Raw genomic sequence first — 27,870 nt, 5'->3', positions numbered from 1 at the left:
GATAACGTTCGGCGATGAGTTTGAGCAAGAAAAATGGTTTTCCTGCTGGTCTGAGTTGGAACAAATGTGGTTTAAAAATCTTGGGTTTATCTTGGTGATGATACTTTTGTGAGAAAAAATTGGACAATGTTTTAGAGAAGGTGAAGGGCGTCTAAATAAATGGAAATGGATCTTACCACACATGTCTTTCAGGGCCACCACAGTGTCGCACCTTGTGATTAACCACTTGGTGTCCTCTATGCTGTGGCTCCGCTTAGCATGTTTAGACCCTCCAGCACAAACTGTTGGCTAAAAATACAAGCAGTATTGGGACTTTTTCTGGGGACCGTTTGCATTGGGTCCTGCAGAGTGTACTTTTTCTACCAGGCAGGAGGGAGGGCCTTCCAACTCCAGTTTATTCAGAGGCTCCTTGTTGGGCCCAGAGACCTAGTCTGGACCCTTGGCCAGAACCATATTGACCCGGTTTTCGAGGCCGGAATTTGTGTCCTGCTGAGTCTTTGTGGCTGATGGACTTGAGTTCTCCACAAAATTCACAATCTCCCAAAGTTTACCAAGGACTGTTTACTGTGTGGGGGATGCTCCACAAACAATGAAGACCAGGCTGTGAGACCCTATCGTGGCTGCTGAAGGAACCCAGTGGTGCATGGGACTCGTTTCAATGTGGAGCGCGTAAGCAGAACCCTTTGTGATGCAATTGTTCTGTTCAGTGGGATTGTCACGCTAGGACATGTGGTCGAGCGATGTGGACCTGGTTTGGGACACAGCCGAATTCTCTTGTTCGCCGTTAAAACTGCCGTGTGTGATCGTGTCCTGTCGCAAAATGCGGTGAAAATGCTCACACGACGTTCATAATGTGATTAAGGTGTTTACATGTCTGTAATGCACGTCCATAATACGATTAAAACAGGAGTAATCCACCTGCCTTAATTAGATTAGTGTTTAATTAGATTATGACCTTAATTAGATTAAGGTTGCTGTTTACATGGTAGTTTCTTAATCAAATTATGGTCTTAATTAGATTAAGAGTGGATTATTGACGCGTTTACATGGACAACTATAATCCACTTAATCTAATAAGACCATAATTTGATTAAGAAACTACCATGTAAACAGCAAGGTAGAAGAAAAAACCCACATTACTATGGGTAAATAATATAGGTGGCACTAGTGCTGCACAATTAATTGAATATCGATCACGATTACGATTCTGACGGCCCACGATTAAATGAACATGATCGACTGCGATATTAACGTTTAAAGTTCGTCCTCCGCTAATAGAAAACTCAGCTGCAGCTCAAATCAAGCACTTCCTACACTTATAGCCAATCACCATAGGTGTATATATAAAAGGATTGAGGATGTGGTCATTTTCTTTAATCGCACGTCTATCATTAGAGAATCCGCATCGTGTGATCAAAAACGGAGAACGCGCATGAATTTGTTATAGAATTTGTCCAAGATTTTATTGGGAATGTTTCGTACAGAGTTGACGATCTAAATAGCTTAATTTAGCTTAAAACCGTGTAATTGCAGGGTTAAAGATACGAGCTATACGAGATCAAGCCTGCGATCGGAGCGTCCGTATACTCGATGTTTACAAAACCGCAAGAACACGTCAGAGTTAATGTATTGTATCAAACACGTCAGAGTTAATGTATTGTTCTGATGGCTGAAGGAAAATTTTACTTAACGTTATATCTTAAGGGTGAGCTGAGGTTGTGTATAATTAGTTTAGTAGAGAGAGAGAGAGAGAGTGATGTAGAAAAAAGGAAATAAAGAATTAACAGGTGCTGTGAATTGAGGATGTGTAGAAAAAAAGTATATTTAAAGCAGATGAATGAGTGTATTAGAAGCTGGGAAAGGTGAGGTTTCCTTCACGTGTTTCCTGGAGGATGCAGTAGAGGTGTGTGTGTGATTTCCTGTATACATATATACACTTATATAAAATATACATATATACACACGGTTGTGTGTAGTTTTAGAAACATCTGGCACTTGAATTTCAGTGTGCACATGATAGATGTGCTATATATTGTAATTTAGAAACAGGTGGATTACACGAATATTTTACACTAAATATGAAACTTATTCACTTCGACTGAACATTAAATGAATCTCAGAACTGAGACAGTATTAAACAGTCAGTAACAGAGGCCCCTGTGAGAATCAGAACCTCAGGTTTAATCAGTGTTGTGGAATGTGATATGATCAAATCAACAAGTTAGTATATGTGACTTGTACTCTAAACCGGTTATCTAGGAATCGTTGTAGGGGAAAAAAAAACTACTTGAGTCAGCACTTTCCTTAACTGGAGCTGAAACTTCTTGTTAAAGCGTTTTGGCCTTTTGTCAACCCTACAGTGCACGTCCCCGAGGCGCGTTCACTATTCACGTTTTCCTACAAAATGTCACTCCTGTAATAACACGAGCACTGCTTTTTATTTATTTAAATATTTTACATATATGGATTATATACTTTCTGTACATTTACAAAAGGCTGGTGTAGATTTAAAACGCTCTGAAAGTTTTCACTAAAGGAACAGAAATTATTATTAATTTTTTAAACTGGTTTATGATGCTCGTGAGTGTGGCTCTGTGACATTTAACACCTTCAGCAAGACTTTAACGCGAACACGCTTTAAACCGGTATTTCCCGTCGCAGCACACGCACAGGTTTGTTTAAGATTAGCACGCACACACTTATAATATTGTCACTACAGAGCCCATGGAAATTAATGCTACTTTTGAATGGTTTTACTCTTCACTTTATAAATCTGGATTTCCTGCAGACGATACTAAAGTGGATGCATTTCTTCAAGACCTTTGTAACCCTGTTATTGATTCGAATACTGCCATGCAACTGGACTCCCCACTCTCTCTTGAAGAAATTTGAAATTCAGTTAAAACTATGCAGCGTAACAAAGCTCCTGGCCCGGACGGGTTCCGATTGAATTGTTTAAAGCATCTATTGGAAAATTAGCTCCATTGCTTTTATCTGTGTTCAACGAATCTTTGGAATGTGGGTCTTTGCCTCCAACTCTGACACAAGCCACTATAGCTCTCCTTCTTAAGGAGGGTAAGGATCCAACCTCCTGCGGTTCTTATAGACCGCTGTCTCTGCTTAATGCAGATGTAAAGGTGTTGGTATCTCGTTTAGAGAATGTTATCCCTTATATCTGAAGAGCAAACTGGTTTTATAAAGGGACATCAGTTGTTTTTCAATACCCGTACGCTCTTTAAATTATTCAAAGCATTCGGCTGAGATTGGGATTTCTTTAGATGCTGAAAAAGCCTTTGACAGGGTTGAGTGGGTTCAATCCACATCAGAGAGGAATGATTTCTAGGATTTATGATTTTATTCTGGCGTTAGGTAGTGAGGCAAGTACCAAAATTAAGAATGCGTGGGAAATGGAGTTAGGAGTACAGATAAGTGAGGAGTGTTGGGAACGTGCTATTGGTAGGATACAGTCTACCACTTCCTGTGCTCGTCTTGGACTCATCCAGTTCAAAGTTTTACACAGAGTCCATTTGTCTAAGTCGAGACTTTCTGTAATATATCCAGAAGTAGAGGACAAGTGTGATAAATGCCATGGCTCTCCCTGTCATCTTGGCCATATGTTTTTCTTCTGCCCTGATCTCCATGGTTTTTGGACTGGTTTCTTTACCATCATGTCCACTATTCTCAGAGTAGATTTAAAACCTTGCCCACTCATTACTATATTTGGGATTCCTGATGCCTCAGTTCTATTACGCTGTGTACAAAAAGATATTATCACTTTCACATCCTAATAGCAAGACGTTCCTGCGACTGGTTCATGTAAATAACTCGTACAGTCAGGCAGGTGTTGGTTGTTTAAAGAAACCTTTTATTTAACAAAAAACAAAATAAAAATCGGCTCCTCAATCTTCCCCCTCCTTCTGAAAACACAGACGAAATAGAAATCACACGCTGCAAGGACACAGCCAGGTCCTCTTTTACACACACCTGAGAGGAGATAAACCAGCTGAACTTTCTAATCTTACATTAAACATCCAACAAGCAGCTTTCGGGTCACAGTGAGACATCAATGACAAGTTCCTGTAACGCTTCTTCTGCGCTAAACTCGAACCTGAGGGTGACGACGCCATCTCAAACTAAAACAAGTTCTATCTACAAAGCTACAGTGCAGAAGAGTTACTCTGACCGGGGTGGAGTATTTCAGTATAGTACCTTCTGATCGGCGATCAGCCTGCCATCATGCAGCTCACCTTCCGTCAGCTTCTCGGCTGCAGGCTAAACACAGTCAGTGAAACTGGTGCGTAATGAACGTGTAGAGAGAGAGACAGCGAATAAGAGTGAATAAGTTCAGACGTTACTTTAACGCATCTGTGATCTGAGTGAGTGCCTTGACCTCGGACATGATCTGCCTGGCGAGGTAGGAAGCGTGAGGTTAAACGCTGTGACTGTAAATAAACACTGAAACAGGTGTTGACTCCTGCACTTACCACATGTGCAGAAACTCCGGCAAGAGCCTAAGGATCCTCCTGATCCGAGCCAAACGTATCCTCCACTGAGCTCTCAACACCTACAGGAGCACAGGTCTTTTAAACTCACGCACTTCGTTGAACATCTAAACCGTTATCCATGGACAGAACACACACTCTCCCCAAACAATATAAACACAGTAAAATAAAACTCAAGTGATCGAGTCACCGATGAATCGTTAGCAGAGTGGTTGAACGTAGTTAAAAAAAAAAAAGACAAGTTTTAATTAGCTGAATTGTGCATCCTTACCGCCGGGTCTGGAGCTGCAGCCTGTTGGCCGTGCCCTACGCCACGGTATGGTGCATTTCCTTTACCCTGTCCTCCTTCTCAGCTGCACGTGAAGTGTGAGGTTAAACACTGTGACTGTAAATAAACACTGATAAACAGGTGTTGACTTACCCTATGCACTGAACTTCCAGATTAGACTATTGATCCAAGCGATTAGAGCCGCACGTCTCGCCCGCTGAGCTGCCAACAACTACAGGAACACATGGATCTTTTAAACTCACGCACTTGTTTTACATCTCCATCAGAAGACGCAGTAGGCCAATCAAAGGCCAGATAGAGGTCATCTAGTCCAGATACCTTGTTGCACTATTGACTGAACAAACAAGTAAACAAATAAATAATATTTTATATTCATTTAAGATCTGTTGCACTTTTATTATTATTATTATTATTATTATTATTATATTATTATTATTATTATTATATTAAATTATTCAACTGTTGGTTAAAGGCGCAAAAAAAGAATCCACAATGCAATTAATGATTAACAATTTAAATCGAATACATATATGTTCTAGTATTTCCCCCAGAAGTTTATGTAAATATAAATAAAAGCTTCTCATTGTTGCCAGATTGAACAATCGAGTGCAATTTGAAACATGTTTTTTTTCTTCTGTGCATTAATTAGTTCATTATCAATTTAATCACAGTTTGCTGATTTATTCCTAAAATATATTTATTACTAAAATAAAAAAGGAAATCCAGTAGGCAATGATGTCAATAATTAATACATTTAAATCGAATAAAACTATTTTAGTATTTTCCTCCAGATATTGTACACTTAAAAAAAAAAAAAAAAGAAAGTAAAATAGACAAAGAAAAACACATCTTCTCATTGTTGCCAGATTGAGACACTGAATGCAAATTACATATAAATAATTTTATTAGCTCATTATTTGGTTACACTTTGTTCTGATTTATTCCCAAAATGGAAATTGGAATTTCCCTGCTGAAAAAAACAAAACAAAAATCAATCACAACAGAAACCCTCATAGAATCTGTAATGTCCTGTAGGTCTACTGGTAATTTGTTGCTTGGTGGCATGTTGTGTCTAGTGGATACCATTAAGAACCAATAATGGTACTGGTTTTAATGGTTAACAAATTAACACGCGTTCTCCGTTTTTGATCACACGATGCGGATTCTCTAATCATAGACGTGCGATTAAAGAAAATGACCACATCCTCAATCCTTACATCATCAATCAGCATGATCCGGGTTGTGTAGAAAGCGGGCTTGTATGAACACAGTGTGTGTGGTGTGTGTGTGTGTGTGTGTGTGTGGCTTTTACCTGCCAGTTGTAATACATGTGGCAGAGTTTGTAGGTGAGTCTCTGCATGTGGTCTGGTTTGAGGACACTGCTGTCGTACACCACGTTGTAGTGAGTGGGGGCCACGCTGCTGAAGCGCACTTTGTGACTCACGATGAAGTCGTACCTAACAAATCAAGCCATCAGCGTTTAAAACACACCGAACGCAACCTGAAGCTGCGATCAGAAAGACCGCCAGAGAAAGAGAAAAAGATGGATGAACTATGCCTGAACACACCACTCGGGTCACGTGACTTCGGCGTCGATGACCGTTCTGGAGGAGGGTTGCTCAGTCAACGATTTTCATTATCGATTATTATCAACTATTATGGATTAGTTGTTGCAGCTCTATTTGCAACACATTATACTAAGTATTGTGTGGTATTTGAAGATGTTTGTTCAAGGTAATGCAGTTAATACCCATTGCAGTTCTTTATACTTCGGGTTATTACTCAGATTATAAATGTATTTGAGTGAGGACATTTATCACCTGTGTGCTTTTTCTGCATTGTTATTAGCATATGTACTGTATGATTTAGTAAAATAATCATTAGCCATTACGTTGTGAAGCTCGTGCAGTAGCTGATGTGAAAGTACATTTTATGTGGTGGCGAGGTGGAAATATGATCCATACGTATTATGAATGAGATAAGAATGATCTGAGACAACTTCAGACTGTGGAAGTGTTACAATATTTTCTATATTTAATCCGTACATATGAGGTCAAGAGTGTGACCACCATTATGAGTAGGTCCGATTACGTTCTGATTAATCCCTACTGAATCGGAGATGGACACAACCGCTGTTCTCAGAGGGTCTTCCAGGTTATCAAAATGAATATTAAAGTCTCCGACGATTAATGCTTTATCTACAGACACAACCAGGTTTGAGATAAAGTCTGCAAATTCACTAAGAAATTCAGTATATGGCCCTGGGGGTCTGTAAATAATAATTAGAGGAATTAACTTTTTTTTTTGTGGCTACATAAGTTATACTGGTATAATTTCAAAAGAATTAAATTTATGCTTAAGTTTTTGTGTGACGACTAGATTTTGACTATGGATGAGACCAACACCTCCTCCTCTACCAGTTGAACGAGGCTGGTACATAACTGTATCCAGGAGGACTAGGCTTCATTTAAAGCTATGTACTCGTTTGGTTTAATCCAAGTTTCTGTTAAACACATTAAATTACATTCCTGATCAGTAATGATGTCGTTAACAATAAGAGCCTTAGACGCAAGAGATCTAATGTTTAATAGTCCTAGCTTCAGATTAAAGGTGCTGGCTGTGCATTCAGTATGATCTAATTTTAGGTTAATTAGGTTACTAAAACAAACATTCTGAAATTGTCTATGTATTTGTATAGCTCAGGGAACAGACACAGTCTCTATAGTATGTACTACAGGTGTTGGACTATTAATTGAACATTGCTTATGATGAACGTTGTTATTGTAGAGGATGTGCTTACGGTAGACAGTCACTTGGTGTGTAGCGTCTTGGAGATGTTGTCAGACAGCAGTTCCGCTCCGAGGCTGCTGGGGTGCAGGCCATCAGGACAAAACAACCTAGGACGCTCCCAGAACAGATTCCAGTTATTGACAAACAGCAGATTCTGTTCATTACACTGTGAGGGAAATTATTATTTTACTTTGAAATAGTTTTGTTCTTGTTCTGTTTCATTCTCATGTGAGGATAACGACTCAGAAGGCCATGTGATGTCACTGAGATCAGAATGTTTATCTGCTTACAGAGACACAACATGTTCTTCTGTTCAAGGTTCGTCTAAACATCATCTAAGATCCTAAACAAAGCCTGTTTGAACTGCCTCAAACTGCTTCTTATCGGTACACAGAATGATGTCATGCTCTGAGTTTCATATATATAGTAGTGGTTTCGTACAAGGACTTCAGAGCGCTTTCATTATTCTATCCTGCTTTATTCTATCCTGTATTAACCATCTGAGAGAGGGGGCGCCGCTGCAGGGGTCCCGGCTCAGGAGTATGGGGGCGCTTGCAGGTCTTTAGTTTATTTATCGAAAACATTGGATTTGGTGGCACAAGGATCGCCAGCACGTTTGCGTGCCATGGCTCGAGCTGCTCTCTTAGTGCAGATCACTGGGAAAATTGCTCTCACACATTGATCTTACACTCATCACACCAGGTCACTTCTATTTTGAATTAGATCCACATGCAACACGACAGCTCATCAAAGAACAGGATATGAAGTTATTCTATGTGTCACCCAAAATTTAAATATTAAACCTATTAGTGTGTCTAATACACCAACTGTAGTGTTGTATTGCCTAATTAATTCTGTGGAGCCAGTCACTGAGAACACTCACGATTGCCTAGCCGAAATTCATATTTCCTCGAGCCAAAGTTTGAACTTTTTAGACGTTCCATCTGGAAGATTTTGTGAGCACCCTGTTCTGCCCAATTGGCCGAATTAAAAGCTATCACTACAGAGTGCGAACTGGTTATGGGTAGAATTGCTAATATATATACTGACTCTGATTATGCCCATGGATTGCGTCATCTGTTTGGAGCTGTTTGAATGCAGTGAGGTTTTAGTAAAAGTGCTGGAACACCACTTTAACATACCGAGCAAATAGTTTAATTGAATTCTGATTGTACCTACTGCACTTCTCACTGTATGAATTTCAGATGCACATGGTTTTAACCAGTGCGCGAGGGGGAAGTTATGGGAAAAGATAAAATAGCAAGAGGACTGGTCTCTGTACTTACAGGCAATTATGGATTATTATTATTATTTTTTTAAACTTACAGGCAATGGTGAATAATAACCTGAGTGTGAAATTTATGCTCAAAACAATGTCAGAAAGGGAAAATCAGTATCGATAGGGCTCGTATCAATGCCAGAAGGCCGTTTAAGCACCTGGTGATAGACAGGTTTAGCAGATGGAGGGAGGCAATGCCATCAGCAGACTAAACTGCTGGAACAATGATTCAATTTTTAACCAGAGAGGTAATTCCTAGAGACTGCATACCATCTCAGATTAGCTCTGACAACGGCTCAGCGTTCGTTTAAAAAACAGTGTTACAGTAACTGTGATTAAATTAAAATTTTGATGTGTTTATCACCCTCAGTCACAGGGAATAGTGGAAAAGGTAAGTGGTACCTTTAAGGCTAAGCTTAACGCAATTTGTGCTGACTCTGAACTCTTTTCGGTAGATGCTCTACCTCCTGCACTAATGAGCTATCGCATACAGACTAACAGAAATATGCATCTAACACCGCATGAAATGCCTACGGGTCGACCCATGTCTGTGTCATACCTGAGAGGTCCTTATGAAGAACTGCCGCTGAAGTAATTACAGATGGAACTAAGAGCATATATGCAATAACTAACTGCTATGTATGAAGCTATCTATTCACAGGACCAGAGCTGGGGACTGAGAGAGGAGACAGAAGTTCCTTGTCCTGTGACTGCTGGAGAACAGGTGTACCTAGGGGTGTTCCAGCCCAGAAGGGAAGGGCCATACAAAGTGAGCACCTAGATTAAGACCTAGGAGAAAGGAGGATCAGCTGATCAAAGGGGACGATCCAGTGGTTGACATTGCAGAAGAAAGAACAAGACAAGACATGATGGGCTCAAATCTTCAGAGCTGGGACTACGGCTGCTCTTAACAGACTTCATATAATCCATAATGACAATATCTGAAGAGATCAAGAAACATCTTAGGAGTTGAGACTCAGTGGGCCAGTTGGATAAATTCACACCTTAAATGATAGATAAAGCTGCTTTGAGACAAGAGTAAAGCTACAAATAAAGAAGAATGAAGACATGAGAGAGGGTCTAAATGAAGATAAGGGAGAATGGCAGTCTCAGGCGATGGCAAAGAAGAAGGTCTGTCAGGGGTCGTACCAACAGAGCAGGAGGAAAGAAGGGCTCCTGCTGCTGAGAGCGGTTCTGACGAGCCTGATACACCTGCTGAAGGAGAAAGAGGCCCAAGCAGACGTTCCTTACAGGACAACTTGTCCATAATTGACTTTTCAGCCCTTGACTAGTCTCCAAAACAGTACTGAACTAGAACTGAATGAGACAATCAGTGAGCCAGATTGGACCTTCGATCGGCTGCAACAGGATGGAACAGATTCCAGTTCCTCAAGTGAGGACGAAGAAGCAGCTTGATGAGCCATGCCATGGGTGTAAGTACTAGCTTGACCTCTCCCCAAGGGTCGTCCCCGCGATATGCAAAGTATCTGGGTCGAAGACAAACATTGTTAACACATCCCCTGAGAAAGGATGTGATGGAGTTTTTATTTTTTTCCATTTTTCTATTTTTAAATTTTCACATTTTCTATTACAATATAATCAAGTGTGATTAAGAGACAGGGTGATCACTGTCATGATTAATCAAACTGAGAAAATTTGATTCGTATTCATGTTTATTAGTCTATACTTGTATCAGCTATATGTGCTTAATCAACTGTGTACTCTACATCACGATGACAACCACGGCAAGTGCTGAACCAAACGCATCCTCACGCTTACAAACAATGTCTTGATTTTTGTGGGTAGGGAAAGAGAGAGAGAATTTTTACTCCTTTCTAGCCAATGGGAGATGTTTGTTTCTGGTCTCCAGAGAGAGTGGTTTCAGGATTTGGTCATTGGTAGAAGGCTGACGTGGTCATACATTGATCACTAGTGAGATTACTCTCTCTAGCTAGATGGGGCTTAGTAAGCCCAGAGGGGGAGAATATATGGAAAATATCTGAAGTGCAAACAATATGTGTAACTGACATTTGGATATGCTAATGAAGTGAATTCAATATGTAACCAACATTTAGAATTATTACTTGAGCATTATCGTATAATCAATATTGGTTAAAAAACATCATCTATATGTATAATCAACGGTTAGAAGCATAATCTAAATCCATAGAACAATGTTTGATCAGGTTATATTCTGAGTGGATTTGAGTTGAATGAACTCTGTGTTTCAGTGCACAACAATTGTTCTTCTGTATTAGCTGGCACCTGTCTCCACAGCAATAAAAATTGGCAGTAGATATTCGCATGCGTGAGTAAATAACCTTTGAGGCAGGTACAAATTAGGGAGTTAGAGAGGGCCTCGGGAAAGGAGGTAGATATCAGCGGGGACAACCGATAGAGACAGACAGATGCTCATTGAGCCCTAAGAAGGGAGTCAAGGTCAAGACACACAAGCCTGTGTGAAACCTTTTTTTTAAAAAAAGAAACCTTGTCCTCATGAAACCTTTTCAAGAAAAACAACTAACTGCGCATGTTCCACAAATTTAAGATAACGCATAGACATGAATATTTAATTGTGGCAAAAGAGGATTGGTCTATTTCAACGAGGAAAAGCAAAACCCCACCTACAGAGACTATGCTGTGGAGATAGGTATATAAAGACATGTTTGTGTATGCATAATTCAGACACTCTGCAGACTGTCACACTTTATTGATTTTCAATAAAGTTTATTTACTTTTTGACATCTACTAAACTCTCGGTCTCTGAAGTTTTTGACCTAGGCTAAAAGGTTGATTTTATTCACGACACTCGCAGGCCACGATGGGTTCTAAAATTTGACAGAGGGGCCGGGCCAGGAACAGACGGATGGAGTGTTTGTGTGAACTAATATAAATGACATGTAAAAGCCATTACATGAAAGGATTTGGCCTTTAACAGGTAGCAAAGCATGAATATGCAAGGCTCATTGTACAAATTGTTTTCCAAATGCATTAATTTGATAACACAGTAGAGAAACTCGCGTCCAGTTTCAGTGGGAACAGTGTTGTTGATCTCCCTTTTTTGCCAGTGCATCAAACTCTGGAGTTAGTTTTGTTATGGCAATTCTCAGGATAGATCCAAGGTGTTGGTCAGTTACCTGGATCTGTGAGGGGCTTTGTCGATGTTCATGACGCTGAATGTCTGCTCACATACGTAGGTCGAGCCAAACCACGTCAGCATCTTCTGTGCCGTCCTCCGGAGGTTTGGAAATGTCTCTTCATTAAGTGAAGCATAAAAGTCATTCAGTTTAAGAGGGTTGAACTTCTCCTTTAAGACTGAGTCAGACTGAAGATCGATCAGTTCCAATTGCAGCTCCTGTGGTGCTGTTTCAGGGTCTTGTGACAAGGGACAGGACACCAGCTGAACCGACGGCAGAATTCTCTTAGCAGGTCGCCCAGTGATCTGTATTTCTTCACGTTTCGGGACGCCTCTTTCTGCATGGCTAGTGTGGGGGAATGAGAGAGAGATTTGTTTGAAATTTGACTGGAGAACAAAGTCAGCTTGGATTTGAAGGCTCTAACATTTGTGTACATGTCGTGCACAAACTGATCTTTCTCCTGTAGCTTGATGTTCAGCTCGTTCGTGTGTGAAAATATGTCCACAGCAAACGCAAAGTCACAAAGCCAGTTGTTGTCGCTTAGCTCAGAAAATTTGTCGGATTTCCCCGTTAACTCCAAAAATGCGATAATTTCCTCTTTGAGCTCCCACACTTGTTGAAGCACTTTGCCCAAACTTAACCAGCGGACCCGATAGTGGTAGAGGAGTCCTGGTGATCCGCATCAGTTTCCTCCAGGAACGTAAGAAACTGACGATGCTGAAGTCCCCTTTCTCGTATAAAGTTAACAAGTTTTATGACTGGATTCACGACATGTTTAAGCTGCAATATAGACTTACACAGAGATTCCTGATGAATGATGCAGTGAAGGAAAATAACACCCTGGTCAGGGTTTTCCTCCTTCACCTTGTCCTGGATTCTTTTCAACAGCCCAGTGTTTTTTCCAGTTAAATTTGCCGATCCATCCGTGGTGACATTAGCAAGTTTACTCCAAGGTATCTTCATTCTCTCGATGACAGCAGACACCTGGTTATACAAGTCCTCTCCCCGCCTTTTTCCTTTCAGGGACTCCATGGTCAAAAACTCCTCCATTATCTCAAAACTGTCGTTAATCCCTCGGATAAAATTAGGAGCTGAGCAGTGTCTTTTATGCTGTTACTTTCATCAAGTGGTAGTGAATATAACTTAAAAGACTCCGCCTTTTTGTTCAATTCGCTGGCGATATCTTCGTCAATTAGTTCCACACGGCGAGTCACAGTCCTGTGTGATGAACTGATTTTTTCAAAATTTAATTTGCTCTCCGGACACAGGAGACCTGCTGTCTCTACCATGCATTCTTTCAAAAACTCGCCTTCGGAGAAAGGCTTGCTAGCCTTTGGTAATTTGAATGCCAGCAAAAAACTTGCCTTGGTACTTCACTCTTGAATCGCAGTTTGTCTGTGAAAATTTTTTGCTGAGTCTGTAAATTGTCCGTCAACCTCTGAGCCGTAGCCGCCCGTTCTTGCGTTGACTGCTTGCTAGCGTAGTTGGCACGCTTCGTGGCAAAGTGACGGCTGATATTGTATTCTTTGAAAACCGCAACAGTTTCTTGGCATATCAGGCATACAACCGTTGATCGGACTTCAGTGGAAAAATATTTTGTTGTCCACTCCTTATTAAACACTCGGCACTCACTGTCCACTTTTCTTTTCTTTGGTCCACTCATTTTTACAGAAGGGCTCAAAGGGCAAAGCGAAAAAGTGAAGTAGAGAGTAATACACCACACTGAGGTTTAATAATATAATTTGGACAAGTTCGGATTAAAGCCGGATTAAAAAGCCCAACAGGCCGTATATGGCCCTCAGGCTGTAGTTTGCCCATGCCTGGTCTAAACATACATGCATCGACAGCTCTGTGTCAATAACACGATTTCCTACCACAAAAACGTAGGCGACTGCAAGCAAATATGACTCATTTGATCTACAGCTACTGTGCAGCTAGAAAGTTTAACATTTACAGTTTTCTGTATTTCTCCTTACGTTTGACCTGAAACCTGATCAGATTTTCATCCAAGTCCTTAAACTAGGTAAAAGAGAACCCGGTTAACAACAGATGCAAAAAAAAACAGTAGTTTTTACAGTTATTTATTAAGCAAAAATGATCCAGCGTTAAATATCTTTGTAGGAAAAGGAATGTGAAGTCTAGGAGTACGAGTTCATTTAAATGGGGCTGATTGAAGTCAGGCGTTTCAATCAAGGGAATGGCAATTAGGCCCGCCCATGTTTCAAGAACATTAACTTGGGTCTTCACCATCAAAGTCTGGTCTTCACCACACAGGTTTATGGAAGTGTGCCCTGCCTCGATCAAAGGACATTCCTGAGGACCTCAGAAAAAGAGAGTTGTCAATGCTCACCGGCTTGGAAAGGATTACAGAGCCATTTCTAAAGAGTTTGGCTTCCACCAATCCACTGTGAGGTAAATGACATACAGATGCAGGAAATTCAGCACCACTGTTACTCTCCCAAGGAGTGGGCGTCCAGCAAAAAAGATCACTCCAAGGGTGTGGTGAATAATATCTCAGTAAGTCATAAAGGACCCCAGGGTAACATCTGAGAACCTACAGGCCACTACTTTCCATAAAAGAACACTGCTGCCTGTCTGAAGTTTGCTCACAACCATGTGGAAATGCCAGGAGCCTACTGGAAGAATGTTCTGTGGACAGATGAGTCCAGAATAGAACTTCTTGCTTTAATTGAAAATCATTGTTCGATACAAACCGAAAATAGCATCCCAACATAAGAACTTCATCCCAACCGTGAAGCATGGGGGTGGCAGCATTATGGTTTGGGGCTGCTTTGGGTCCGAACCAGCTTGCCATTATTGATGGACCTATGAATCCTAGATTGTACCAGGAGAATGTCAGGGTATCTGTCTGTGAACTCAAGCTTAACTGTAAGTGCGCCTTGCAGCAGAGACAACGACCTGAAGCACACAAGTACATCTACAGAGAAATGGTTAAAGCAGAAGAAATTTAACATTTTGGAATGGCCAAGTCAGACCTTAACCCAATAGAAATGTTGTGAAAGGACCTAAAAAGAGCAGTTCATGCAAAGAAGCCTGCCAGCATCGTTGAGTTGAAGCAGGAGAAGTGAGCCAAAATTCCTCAAACCCATTGTGCAGGATTGAGTGAGTCATCGGAAATGTTTGCTTCAAGTTATTGCTGCTCGAAAGTCTCACACCGGTTACTGAAATCAAAAGTTTACATACTTTTTTCAGCAAAGGTGTTTAATGTTGGGTAATTGTGCTCAGTGAATAAATGTGAAAACTATAATGCATTTGTTTAATTGGGTTCTCTTTATCTAGTTTTAGGGCTTGGATGGAAGTTCTGTTCACATTTCAGGTCAAATGAATTTAATTTTATACTTGTTTGTATTCTTTTTTGATTTTGGCTATAAAATCATCATATTTTTATCTTTCATATATTTTCTGGATTGTTCTGGTAAAGTCTTTAAATTGCTGCTCCTGAAATCAAAACTGGTGTTTCAAGATGTTTTTGTATCTGTTATGGCCTCCAATACCATAGTTAAAAAAAAAAAATAAAAATTTAAAGTCACTTCTGGGGAAAAATGATACAATTTTAATGCTTCAGCATGCACTAGACTTGTGTTCGTCCAATTAAATGCTCTCTAGAATGTGTACGAATGTGGGGGTCTTGCTCAACAGTAGCAGCTCATTAGCATCAATGTTCTTCAGAGCTGGGCGTATCCCAAACACTGTTAACTGTTGTGTAACACTTCAACAATGTCACCACTCTTATTTCCTGTTTCAAAAAGAAATTTGTCTTCATACAGAATCAAATCACAGCTCTCAAAGTTGTTTTGTGGGGACTGTAAAGTAAAAAATGAGAGCATTGTTCATCTTCCTTTAAAAGGTACAATAGTTTTATTTATTTATTTATTTTTCACTTGTACAAATAACCTGGGAGATGTGTAAAACATGATAAAAATAATGGATTAAGTTGTGGCCTTAGCAAAAGTGCATCAAGTCACTTAGAAAACCTGTTTAAAAAAAGACTTCTGGTCTGGAAAGCTTGTTTGTGTTTGGATGTGCCTCCTGTCAATCATTTTAGAGACACTCTATGGGCAACCATAGATCCTGGGCTGGAGCTTTGTGAACATGAGCGGGAAACATTCAAATGTCAAAGTTACTATTCCATCAGCTCTGCATGACGTGACATCAATTAAATGTGCTAGACCTCTGCTTCTCTGCACTTCTCCTTACAGTTTAGTCATTATGATGTAGTTCAACGCTACAAAAGGTTTGAGTAAACAGTAATGCCCTTCCTCAAACTGGGTTGCCTTGCAGAATGTTGTCAAGTTGCCTGGTAACTTGTAGATTAAATATCCATGCAGTTAAAAGGACGTTAAACGGTTTTGTCCCTGTGAGCCTTTACTCTTTCAATTTTGACTCCAGCATGAGCCAGTCTAGTGTTTCTGACAACAGCTGAGTACCAGTAACAAGTAACAATAGTCTTTACAACACTGACACTGCAAATCTGCAGTTTGACCAAGCATGTGGCCTGAATGGCTGCGAGTTTAAATCCTGTTTTTTCCCCGAAGATCCATAATCACTAATATCCCTCCAGCTATGTGCTAAATGTTCATCACTTATCAGTTACTTTGAAACAAAAAGGTTCTGCTGAATATATGGTTTGTACAGTATGTAAGATGTACGTAAGTCTTATTTATTTTATTCATTTTAAAGTGCACCTATTATGTTTTAAAAGTTTCAAAAATCAAAGCAAACGACAAACGGAGTTATTAACCCACAAAAGAAGGAACAGATTCTCAAGAACTGAAACGAGTCGTTAGTAATTCCAGACTTACTTCCTGTACTAACCTACATAGATTTGTAATAAAAATCCCTGGTCTCTGAAAGGAGTTTAGAGTGAAACTTTTAGAATGGATCATTTAACGAGTCGTTTTTGACACTGGGTGGGAAAAAAGGTAATGTTGCAATATAAATTATGAGCACATTAAACCCTCACCCTATTTTTTTTTTTTTTTTTTTTTTTTTACCTTGGATGCATATAAATCTATTGTACGAGACTTTTAAAACAAAATTAGGCACGTTTCAAAGCCATAATGGGTGCGCTTTAATTTTCTATAAGATCAACTCATACAGTAATGATGGCTTGAAGGGAATTGCAGGTTTATATTCATAGGCTCAAAAAGTATGATGTATTGTTCTTTAATTATTGTAGGGCTGCAACTAATGATTATTTTGATAATTGATTAATCTGATTTTTTTTAACTAAACTTTTTTTCAATTAGATTTTGTTTATTATAATAAAATAACCCCCCAATACCCTCAGGGTATTTGTGTGTGGACTTTTAAAAAAAAATGCAAAAGGCACATATAGTTTTACTAATATAATCTTTAATTTTTACATTTAAACCTTTCAAACATTAGTCATTTGTCTACAGTTTGTCCAGTTTTAAGCAGCAAAACTTTAAATAATACCCAAAATATAAATAATCAAAAACAAAGGTAAAAATTTAGTTTTAGTGCATGGGGGATTTCTCCTCCGAACAAATTCACTCATGGAGAGCTGTTTCTTTCTGAAATAAATAAATTTAAAAAACAGCAATTGAGTATGCAAGAAGCAATTTATATGTAAATTAATATTTTCATTGTTTATAATGATAATTGCTGATGGCAACCATGATTAATATAAGAGATCTAAATAATATATAATTTATACATGTTTTAACCATTTTTTGTTAAATTTCTTTTACACAGACATGCTGTACTTCAGATGTGACAATATAAACCAAATATATCTCAAATATATAATTCATTCTGTTAATGTATATAACATAGTAGAGCCGCAGTAGATGGCATTTGAAACACAGATCAAAGTTAACTGTAGCAGACACACAGAGAAACGCAGCAAGCTAACAGGCTTGTTTAAAAGGACAGGAACAATTATACACTAACGCATAAGCATTCGATGAAAACCACTACAGTGACTAAAAAATCTTTTACTGCTGTTGTTATCAGCTGCCTTTAGATTGACTGCTTGACTTTGTTCACACCGTGTTTAATTTAACCTGTTTCTGTGGTAGCGCGATTTTAATCCATCAATATGCTGCACAACCTGATGCTCGAGACAAAATACATCTAGTGTGACTGTCCCGAAGTTAGTAAACAAAGCTTTTTACACAATAGCATGGAATTAAACTAGACTACACCATTTTCACATCTTCATATAATGTGGATATACTCAGGTTTTTGCTTACCGTGCTGATGTTCCACCTTCGTCCGTGACACCAACGTGTTTTCGTTTCATGTGCTCGTACATCACTGTGGTAGTCCCGCGTCACACAAACTCCACTTTGAAGAACATGCACGTTACCATCTTTGCTGCATTTAATGTAAAATGCTCCCACGCCTTAGATGACTTGGGACGCACACTTTTTTTTTTTTTTTTTACCGCCGGGTTATCTGTTTTGCACCTGTGTTTTCATGAAAGCGACGTCATACATAAACGCCACCCGTGACGTCAGCAGACCAACTAATCGATAATGACATTCATTGCCGAAGGTTTTCATAATTGATTATTATCGATTAGTTGTTGCAGCCGTAAATTATTTTAATCGTAATCACTCAGTACATCGTCTATTTGCAGGTATAGCATGACAAATAATTAACCTTGAAGCGTTCGTCCATCCATCCATCTTCTATACTTCTTATCCTCTTCAGGGTGACGGGGAACCTGGAGCCTATCCCAGGGAACATTGGGCACAAGGCGGGGTACACCCTGGACAGGGTGCCAATCCATCACAGGGCACAATCACACACACCCATTCATACACTATGGATGCTTTGGACATGCCAATCAGCCTACCATGCATGTGTTTGGACTGGGGGAGGAAACCGGAGTACCCGGAGGAAACCCCCGCAGCAAGGTCCATCGAGGAAAGGAATTCCGTATTATAAACTGATGTTTTCCGACTTCACTAACCAATTTAAAGATCTAAACATCGATTGGGTGGAAGACTCGAGCAAAGAAATATATCTTTTAATTGTTGTTCGAGTTTATAGTAACCCTGTGGCTTTCAGAAATTTGGAGGAAGACCAAAACAAAGAATGTCTCCAAAACTTACAGAATAAAATCCTATCTGAACACCTGAGAGATACAACTTGGTTAGTCGCTGTAAGAAGGCTCCCAGTAAGAGCCGGTGTGAAATGGAGCTGTTTTGTAAAAACCAGTAAATGCCCGATGCCTAACTGTAATGAAGAGGAAACACTCGAACATTTCCTGTTAGAGTGTTATCGCTCTAAAGAAACATGGGATAAAATAAAAATCGTTGGTCTTAATATAGAAATAAATATGAACTCAATTTTCTATGGCATTTTTAAAGAAAATTGTAGCAAGACTCAGCATGACTTCATTTGGTTCATAATATGTTTGACTAAATCTAAACTCTGGAAAACAAGAGCCAAAATGACTATAAATCAAACGTTTATATCCAGTGATGTTTTTCTCAAAGACATTCAAAAAGAACTAAGAAGACTAAAAAGCAGCACATCTTGGTTTAAAGACTCTTCAGTGTGGGACTCTATTTGCGTGTAATTGTACCTTGACTATGTAAGTTTTTTTTTCTTCTTTCTTTCTGAATATGATTTTGTCATATCGGGTGGTAAGGGACTCGGCAAAGGAGGCGCTAAGCGTCACCGTAAGGTGCTTCGCGATAACATCCAGGGAATCACCAAGCCGGCTATTCGCCGTCTGGCTCGCCGTGGTGGTGTAAAGCGTATTTCTGGTCTGATCTATGAAGAGACTCGCGGTGTGCTGAAAGTGTTTCTGGAGAACGTGATCCGCGACGCCGTCACCTACACCGAGCATGCCAAGAGAAAGACCGTGACCGCCATGGATGTGGTGTACGCCCTGAAACGCCAGGGACGCACCCTGTACGGCTTCGGCGGTTAAACGCTCTAACACCGAACGACGCGAACACAACGGCTCTTTTAAGAGCCACCCACATGTCTAGAAAAAGAGCTGTTCCGTGTGTGAAAAAAGTCAAAAACCTTTTTCTTTCGTCACGCATAAGGCATCAAACGCTGTACACAAGTAGCATAAGAACTTCTATCTGTATACATAAAAAGAGGCAATGTATTAGTAACAAACTATAAATATAACTATTTAATACTGTATGCACAGTACTAAATATTATTATAATGTGTTTGTTTAAAACGAGTTAGAAGACTGTTTTAGTAAAAACTTACTTATATATAAACTTACTTATATAACTTACTTATATATTTCTCTCTCTCTCACACACACACACATTATATATATATATATATATATATATATATATATATATATATATATATATATATATATATATATATATATATATATATATATTTACATTCATTCACTTAGCAAACGCTTTTATCCAAAGCGACTTACAAATGAGAAAGATACAAGCATACAAAGATACAAAATTTTCTTGTGTGTACTTGCGCTTTCTATGAACGTGTATGCACACTTTGATAGATGAACCACTGGTCTAGTGGTGTTTTATACTTGAACAAGCTTTGCTTGCTTGGCTCTAAATCCCTAGTTTGACTTCATATGACCCACTGCTCCAAATGTTACTAGAACAATTTCAGCACATGGCCAAAACACAAGGTAAAATAGTTTTTCTCCAGCCAGGATATTAAAGAAGGCTCTATATGCCCTCTCTGTAGCTGGCATTATTGAGTTTTTGTGCAGTGCCTGATGAAACTGCTCTGTCTGGCAAGTTTTCTATTTATGAATCTTGATGGCTGAAGTCTATATTTTAAAGGTACAATAGGTCACATTTTCTATCAGAACATGTAAGACTAATCCTTTTGTAACAGAACTGAAGGTAAAGCAGCCAGAACACCTTGTCTGTAGTGAACCAGTAATATTCAAAAGATTCAAACTGTGTATATTTAACCTTTTTTTCTTTGTGTTATATGTCTGCTCTGCTGCACATAAAATAATGCCAAGTCTCAGGAAGGAAAGGTTAAGGATCGTGTTTTGTTGTCATCTTATGGTCAGTTTTGGAAAATTGCACTGATGAGTATCTAGGGAAAATGCATCTGGACATTCCTCAGTAATTTCTTACGATAAATTCTTGAATCATTCAACACTATAAGCTCACGATGAGTTCATCTGTTGCATCACTGTTAGATGTTTACACAAAAGGGGAGGTTTAAGTGAAATATTAATCAAGTTGTACATGATTTTTGTATCATGTGTAACTTGTTATTCCTCCATTACAGTGAAGAGGAAATTGAAAATCATTACAATATGATTGAACAAATCAGAGAGGATGTCAGAGTGGGGGAATATGTGTAAAAGTAACCCCAACACATGCACAAGATGTTCAATTTATTTATCCACATCATGAATTATTCCTGTGTTTCCATTTGATTTCAAGCCCTTTAAAGTGAAAAAGCCATGCTGTGTTTGTGACACTCCATGCTGACCTGGGTTTTTTCTTCTTCTATTTTTCTTTTCTTTTTAAGCTTGGAAGTGGAAGGATGTGAATTTTCTCAGGAATAAAATGTTTATCATTCATCAGTGGTCGTCTGCTATGTCTGGAGTTATGTTATTGCATCAACGTGTACAGATATTAATCTGCTCTCCCTGATGATAGTGACTCTACCTGTTCTACCTACTCTTTATTATTTACATTTTTGTGCACAAAGGGCTAGCTTCAAGAGCAAGGTATAATCAGTAGTCTGATTTCACAATAAGCTAGAAACCAGAAAACACTTGATAGTGCAGATTTGTGCTTGCTAAAAACTGCTGCTGTACTCATCCTGACATGTTGACACGAACACATTTGTTTGCCTTTTCCTCTATTACATCTGCATACTGGTAATGATTTGTAATCCCACTATCCAGTGTCAACAGGACCCTTTTGAGTTTGCTTCCTCTCTTAGGTTTCTTCTTCATGATGTCTCGGGGAGTTTTTCACCTCCAGCTTGCTTGATAGGGATCTAAATCTACATCTGGATTTCAGTCCAGATGCTTTGTGACGATGTCTGTAAGTGCTATACAAAATGAAAAGTTCAACTAAAGGAATCCTCCAATAGTGATTTGCATTACAACAGCGAAATCTGAGAATAATGTCACTTTCTTTTTAATTAAATACGTAATATCTTTAATTGTGTATTTACAATGCAGCATTATTTCATTGATAGAAAAATAGTGCAGTCTCCTATACACACACACACACACACACACACACACACACACACACACACACACACACACACACACACACACACAATAGTTTTAGGATAGTTGGTTGCTTGGGAATGAACCCCCACACTCTGATGGTCCCTGAAATAATTACTTTATGTAATACCACTTAGCTCAGCTTGGCAAGTCTGAGAATATTCAACAGCATGCGATGAATCTTCATGCCACAGTGGCTTCTGTAGCCACATCTATGGCAGTTAGTGTCAAATAGGTTCAGCAGGTTACACTTCTCGCTGGATGCCTGATGGTATATATTCAGATCAGACTGATGTCGTCCTGGATGATCTCAGTTAAAGTTGAATTTAAAGTTGAACAGTCCAGAGCCAAAAGGGTTAAAGCCCTGGAAACTCTCCCAGGCCCCATGGAAGTGGTGATGGCCTTCTCCGTGCTTGCTCTCAGGGTCCAGGGGGTCTTCACCCTTGTCAAATGAACTCCTCGTTTCTGCACAAGAACAGAGAAAAGGTGTCAGATATACCAGCATCTTTCGAGACTCGTGTTTTATATTACCAGAGGTCCAAACCGCTACAGTTTTCCCCCTTTTACAGTGATATAGGAGACACCTGAAAACTGCTTTTCTGCTATTTCAAAGTGCTCAAGCCAAACAGGAATAAAATTAGCCAATTCGCAAAGAATGTGGTACATGAACGACACATTCACTTCTGCAAGAGGTTAATTATTTATAACCGTCACACTGAACCAGTGATCGATTAATTTTTTTAACCGTTCCATCTAGGGAAAAACAATACCATTACATCCAATCTAATATACTGTTGATTGATGCACCTTGACATTTAGTCTACATGCTGCCCAAAAAAATTAAAGTCTGTCTGGACCTCTAGAAATTCTGCAATGTCAGAATAATAATAAAAGAATAGGATTTGCAGTGACCCACCATTAAATTTTCTTTTCAGTATTGTAGGCTATACTTTTTAATTACTAAAATGAAAGGAAAATTCATTTTACAGACATACAAACAAGAATGTGTTAATCAACAGTCAATATATTTTATTAAGGTCAGAATCAGCCAGCCGTCCATTGTCTGTACCCCTTATCCTACACAGGGTGGCGGGGAGCCTAGAGTCTATGCCAGGGGACTCCGGGCATAAGGCTGGGATGCCATCACACACCCATTCACACACTACAGACAATTTAGAGATGCCAGTCAGGTTACAACACATTTCTCTAGACTGGGGGTGAAACCGGAGTACCCAGAGGAAACCCCCAAAGCACGAGGAGAACATGCAAACTCTGTACATACAGAGCAGAGGCGACAATCGAACCCCTAACCCTGGAGGTGTGAGGCAAACGTGATCACCAGTCAGCCATCGTGCATTATAGTTAATAATTGTTCTAAAAATACTAACAATACATGCAGGCCTGACATACACTTAGGTTAATTTTGTAATAACTGTATAAAGTAAACTTATACTGTATGTGTCGCGACAGACCGACAGCCGGCGCACAAGGAACTAAAATCGCTCCTCCCGCGACTGCCGCGCTGGCGCTGAAGAGACAGCCCCGCTTCAATGTTTTGGACAGTCGGAAAGCACGTGGAGGTGGGGCGGAGCCGCAGACACACCCTCTGGTGATGAATGGCGCGCCGCAAAATTCCACCATCCAGCAGACGAAGGAAAAGTGGAAGGCCGCTTTTCCGCTCGAAAGGAGAGAATTCTCTCACATGACGTGTGCCTGGCTTACTGCCAGCTATCAGTATTGTTGGTTTTGTATGTTTTCTTTCAGACGACCAGGACCCGAGCGAATTCTCCGCTCCCTAGCTACAAACGCGGCGTTGCCTGACGTCTGAGAAGAGCCCCTGTTTCTCCGGAAAGCCCCGGAGCGACTCTGGCAACCCCGCAATACACTGACCTCTCACCACACGCTGTCACGCCCACACGCGAGCACACCCCCCCCCCTCCAGAACGTTATAAATAAAAATAAAAATAAATCTCACTTGTTAACGTTACGACGGCCTCCCGTGTGTCTGTCTCCACCCACCGCTGGCTAATTTCCCTATATATGATATCATAATATTTCTGCAGATTACAGTTAAATATCAGTTCAACCAATACAATTAACCGTTTATGCTGCAAGCATGGATCCGATCCGTCCTTTCCAACAAAATGCATGTTTATTTCTCTTTGACTGTTAGTTATTTTGGCAGATCTGTATTAGCAAAAAAATCAAAAACATATCACAGACTGTGTTCAACATCCCCACTAATCACCAAGTCACAACCATAATTTCTGTTAATTTGATCTGAATTCCAATCTGATTCATCCTTCTTTATCTGCAGCTGTACTTACATACTTATATACTGTATTCCTCATCTATGTAAAACTATTCAAGCATGGGACACAAAAACCAACATCAAAAAACGGCTTAGCTTGGTATTTTTATATTAGCAGACAAAACTGATTGAGGGTTTACCTGGCTCAGTGAGCACTTCCTTGGCCTGTGCGATGTCTATGAACTTCTTCTCAGCCTTGTTCTTCTCTTCAGGATCCTGGAAGTTGTCTGGGTGTCACTGCTGTGACAACTTCCTGTAGGCTTTAATGAGCTTCTTCTGGGCTATCCTAGTGGTCACACAAGCCCAGCCGTTTAGAACACATTAAAACATGACACACTTCAATATCAACCTAAGAAGCCAAAGGGTAGGTGACGGTCATTCTCGCTGTACTCCTTAGCACTTTCAAAGTCCTTAATGGCTGCATAGATGTGATGAACTCTGATTCAGGGGATCAGTCCCAGCTCTAATTTAGTCTAGGCCATCTACGGCAGTTAATTCAGCTAATAAAGACTCGTATGAAGCTGTGCTTGATTAGGGATGATTAGAAACTAGACTCTTTATGGGCAGGGAGCTCAGGGGGAAATCTACAGATAGCAAATAGCAAACTAAAATGGACCGTCAAGTGCATATACACAAATGCAATGTTGGTTGTAAAACATAAACAACTACAGTTGCACATGTTTGAGGCTCTATTTGTAACTGTTAGTAATGTAAATTTTGAGTTTGATCAGCAGTAAAACAACTATAATCTATAGGACGTGTGAAATGTGACACTTTTCAGCAAAACAAACTCTAATTCTACTTTTGACTAAAGGTCATAACTAGTCATTTCCGACCTCCGACTAGGAAAAGGAACGAACTCGGAATTCCTACTTGGGACACTCTCCACAACCACAACATAAGGGCTATGTTGATTTGATGTCACTTGCTGAGCATCAACAAAATAGCACCTCTTACCTTTAAATGAGTTATGCTGTATATAGACAAGCATTTGTTTAAGATCACTCAACATCTTAGATCGAGCACATCTGGAGGTTGTTAAACTGACTATACCAGGGATGTCCAGTCTCCAAGCAAAGGGCCGGTGTGGGTGTAGGTTTTCATTCCAATCAAGCAAGACCACATCTGATTCCACCTGTTTAATCAGTTGAGCTTGGCTTTCAATAGACTCAGGTGTTGTTTCTGTTTTCTTTGAAAGCATGTCTAGTCAGATAACTAAGTTTAAGGGCAATTTCAAAGTAAAAGGAAAATGGAAATACAACTTGGCATCATTTTCACTATTGCACAAACAACACAGCTACAGTATAATCAGTTTTCATCATGTTTTATTGTGATCTGTGAGATGATGCATGCAATGGCCTTGACGGTGGTATTAGCATGAAAACTGAAGTTTGTTAATGATGTAATTAATGTGAACAGAGTGTAAAGATAGGTCAATCGGGAGCTAAATTTTACTGGCACCAATATTAGTATGTTGTCGAACTTGATTGTGGGTAATACAAGAAACCAAAGTGAAAAATGACCAACAGGTCAATGAAAGAAGTCTAAACTAAAAAGTAAACTCAAAATTTTCACTACAAAATGAATCCTGGATGCCACCTGTTAATTATAAAGATCAATATGCAAGTTGTTCATGGTGGATTTTTCCTTTAATGACTTAATTTTCCTTTAATGACTTAATTTTCCTTTAATGACAAGTCAAAGAGTTACAGTAGGCTCCCTCTCTGAAGTCTTGCCTGTGACAAATCACCTGTTACCACCAACTCTTTTCAACATGATGCATGTCAATCTTCTTTTCATGTCTTATCATGGAGTAAAACTCACCGATGTGAAATCAGGTTTAACTCGATGTCACGTATCGTGACGGAGCGGAGATAGGACGGATGCAATTGCAGTATGAACAGTTGTTTATTTTAAAAGAGAGACAGGCAGACAAATCCAAAACATAATCCAAAACAGGCGAAGGTCAGGCTATCGGCAAACAGGCATACACAGGGTTAAACATGAATCAAGGTCGTGGCCACGGAAAACAGGGTCGATAAACTAAACGAGAAACATGAACTATGACGAGGAACTGGGAGCGGATAATCCAGCGTGAACGAACTCTAAACATGGACCGTGACTATGACTACCATACGAACCAATCTAACTCCAGGATAATCTTCCGCGTTGTGTGCTGGGAGGCGCGCGGTATATATGTGGACATGATCAGCGTCTAAACTGATAAGCCTCTAAACTTGCTGAGGGCAATACAGACACACGTGAAATCCCAGCCAATGACAGAACAGGGAGGAGACATGACAGAAACATAAACAAAACACACGTGTCCAGATGTCACTACTGTCAACAACGGAAAAGCAGGTGCTCGCGCATTCGCGCTTAGAGCACGCTGCTTCAAGGGGAAATCATGACACTCGATGACTTTGCTTAGATCCGGTAAAGCGGATTTAGACTTGTCCGTGGCCAGGTAGACGGTGGCCCTTCTGTAGTAGGCCAAGTATTTTTTCGGGTCACCGTCTACACACGGATGTCAGAAAGTGGACGGTTAAGATTCAGAGAGAATATTTTTTTTTTGCAGAAATAAAGAAATGATTGCTGGTGACTTTCTGAGAAAAGCTCACCGACTCACCAACAGCTGCGTGGAAATGGGAAAGTGCGTCGGCCAGGTGTCCGGCAGCCAGGAGCTTCTTCCCATCTCCAGGTGCTTCTCGACACTGTTCTCACTGCTGCACAGCACTCCTTTAATCAAAAGTAAACTCAGGCCAGGATATAGTAAAGTAAAAATATAGTGACAAATGGTTGGGTAGAATAATACCATTGCATTTCACTATGCTTGCAATTATTATTATTATTATTATTATTATTATTATTATTATTATTATTATTATTGATAAAAGACATGGACACTGTAATTTCCCTGTGTCATTTTTTAAATACAAAGCACACATCATTATCTTGGACTTTATCATAATCATCAGCACAGAGAGGTCTCATTATCAAGTCACATCTCTTTAGAGTCTATAGAAAAGCTTGGCTTTGTATGTAGAGTACTACTTAGTGCACTAGAAGAAACTTGTGAGATTCATTCCTTAAGACTAGTGAGGTCTAATGAAAAGTATTTCTGTAGAATCTGTACAGCTGTGTGACAGTTCAGTTTCCACACTATCTATCCAGTATATGAAGTCAGTACCTTCTTACCTTCGTATCGAAGATCCAGCAGCACAAGCACAAAGGGCACATAATTTACTAGTTTGTATGCGACTGGTGTTATAGTTACCATGATGTTTTGTTTTGTTTTTTTGTAAACTCAGGTGTAGGAATATGAAGGCTTGGCTAC

General features: G+C 39.7%; 3 protein-coding genes and 1 pseudogene across 3 annotated transcripts in view; all 4 read right to left on the bottom strand.

The window, feature by feature from the left end:
* LOC108272388 (piwi-like protein 1) overlaps positions 1 to 27,870 on the bottom strand; it is a 496,438-nt gene that overhangs the window by 152,789 nt on the left and 315,779 nt on the right. The window lies entirely within an intron of this gene.
* Positions 1 to 27,870, bottom strand: part of atg3 (autophagy related 3) — a gene marked incomplete in the record, with an annotated part of 729,311 nt that overhangs the window by 565,466 nt on the left and 135,975 nt on the right.
* On the bottom strand, positions 4,321 to 7,751 carry LOC128634228 (protein argonaute-2-like). The gene is made up of 3 exons (XM_053684527.1): positions 7,592 to 7,751; positions 6,104 to 6,248; positions 4,321 to 4,564 (listed from the first exon to the last, which is right to left on the bottom strand). Exons 1-3 carry the CDS (start codon positions 7,741 to 7,743, stop codon positions 4,481 to 4,483), a joined length of 381 nt encoding a protein of 126 aa, XP_053540502.1. The 5' UTR covers positions 7,744 to 7,751; the 3' UTR covers positions 4,321 to 4,480.
* On the bottom strand, positions 12,197 to 13,098 carry LOC128634076 (general transcription factor II-I repeat domain-containing protein 2A-like; annotated as a pseudogene).

The sequence above is a fragment of the Ictalurus punctatus genome, chromosome 12 (assembly GCF_001660625.3).
Source record: "Ictalurus punctatus breed USDA103 chromosome 12, Coco_2.0, whole genome shotgun sequence".
NCBI classification, from domain to species: Eukaryota; Metazoa; Chordata; class Actinopteri; order Siluriformes; family Ictaluridae; genus Ictalurus; species Ictalurus punctatus.
The sequence above is the reverse complement of the archived record's forward strand: the minus strand, read 5'-3'. Positions and strand labels throughout refer to the sequence as shown.

Bases quoted from the DNA above. Each gene is read 5' to 3' on its own strand.
- LOC128634228 (XM_053684527.1), bottom strand. From the start codon at position 7,743: ATGAACAGAATCTGCTGTTTGTCAATAACTGGAATCTGTTCTGGGAGC. The intron at 6,249-7,591 runs GTAAGCACATCC...TTGATTTGTTAG, and splicing joins ACACCAAGTGACTGTCTACC to GTACGACTTCATCGTGAGTC. The intron at 4,565-6,103 runs GTAAAAGCCACA...GTGCTCCTGTAG, and splicing joins ACATGTATTACAACTGGCAG to GTGTTGAGAGCTCAGTGGAG.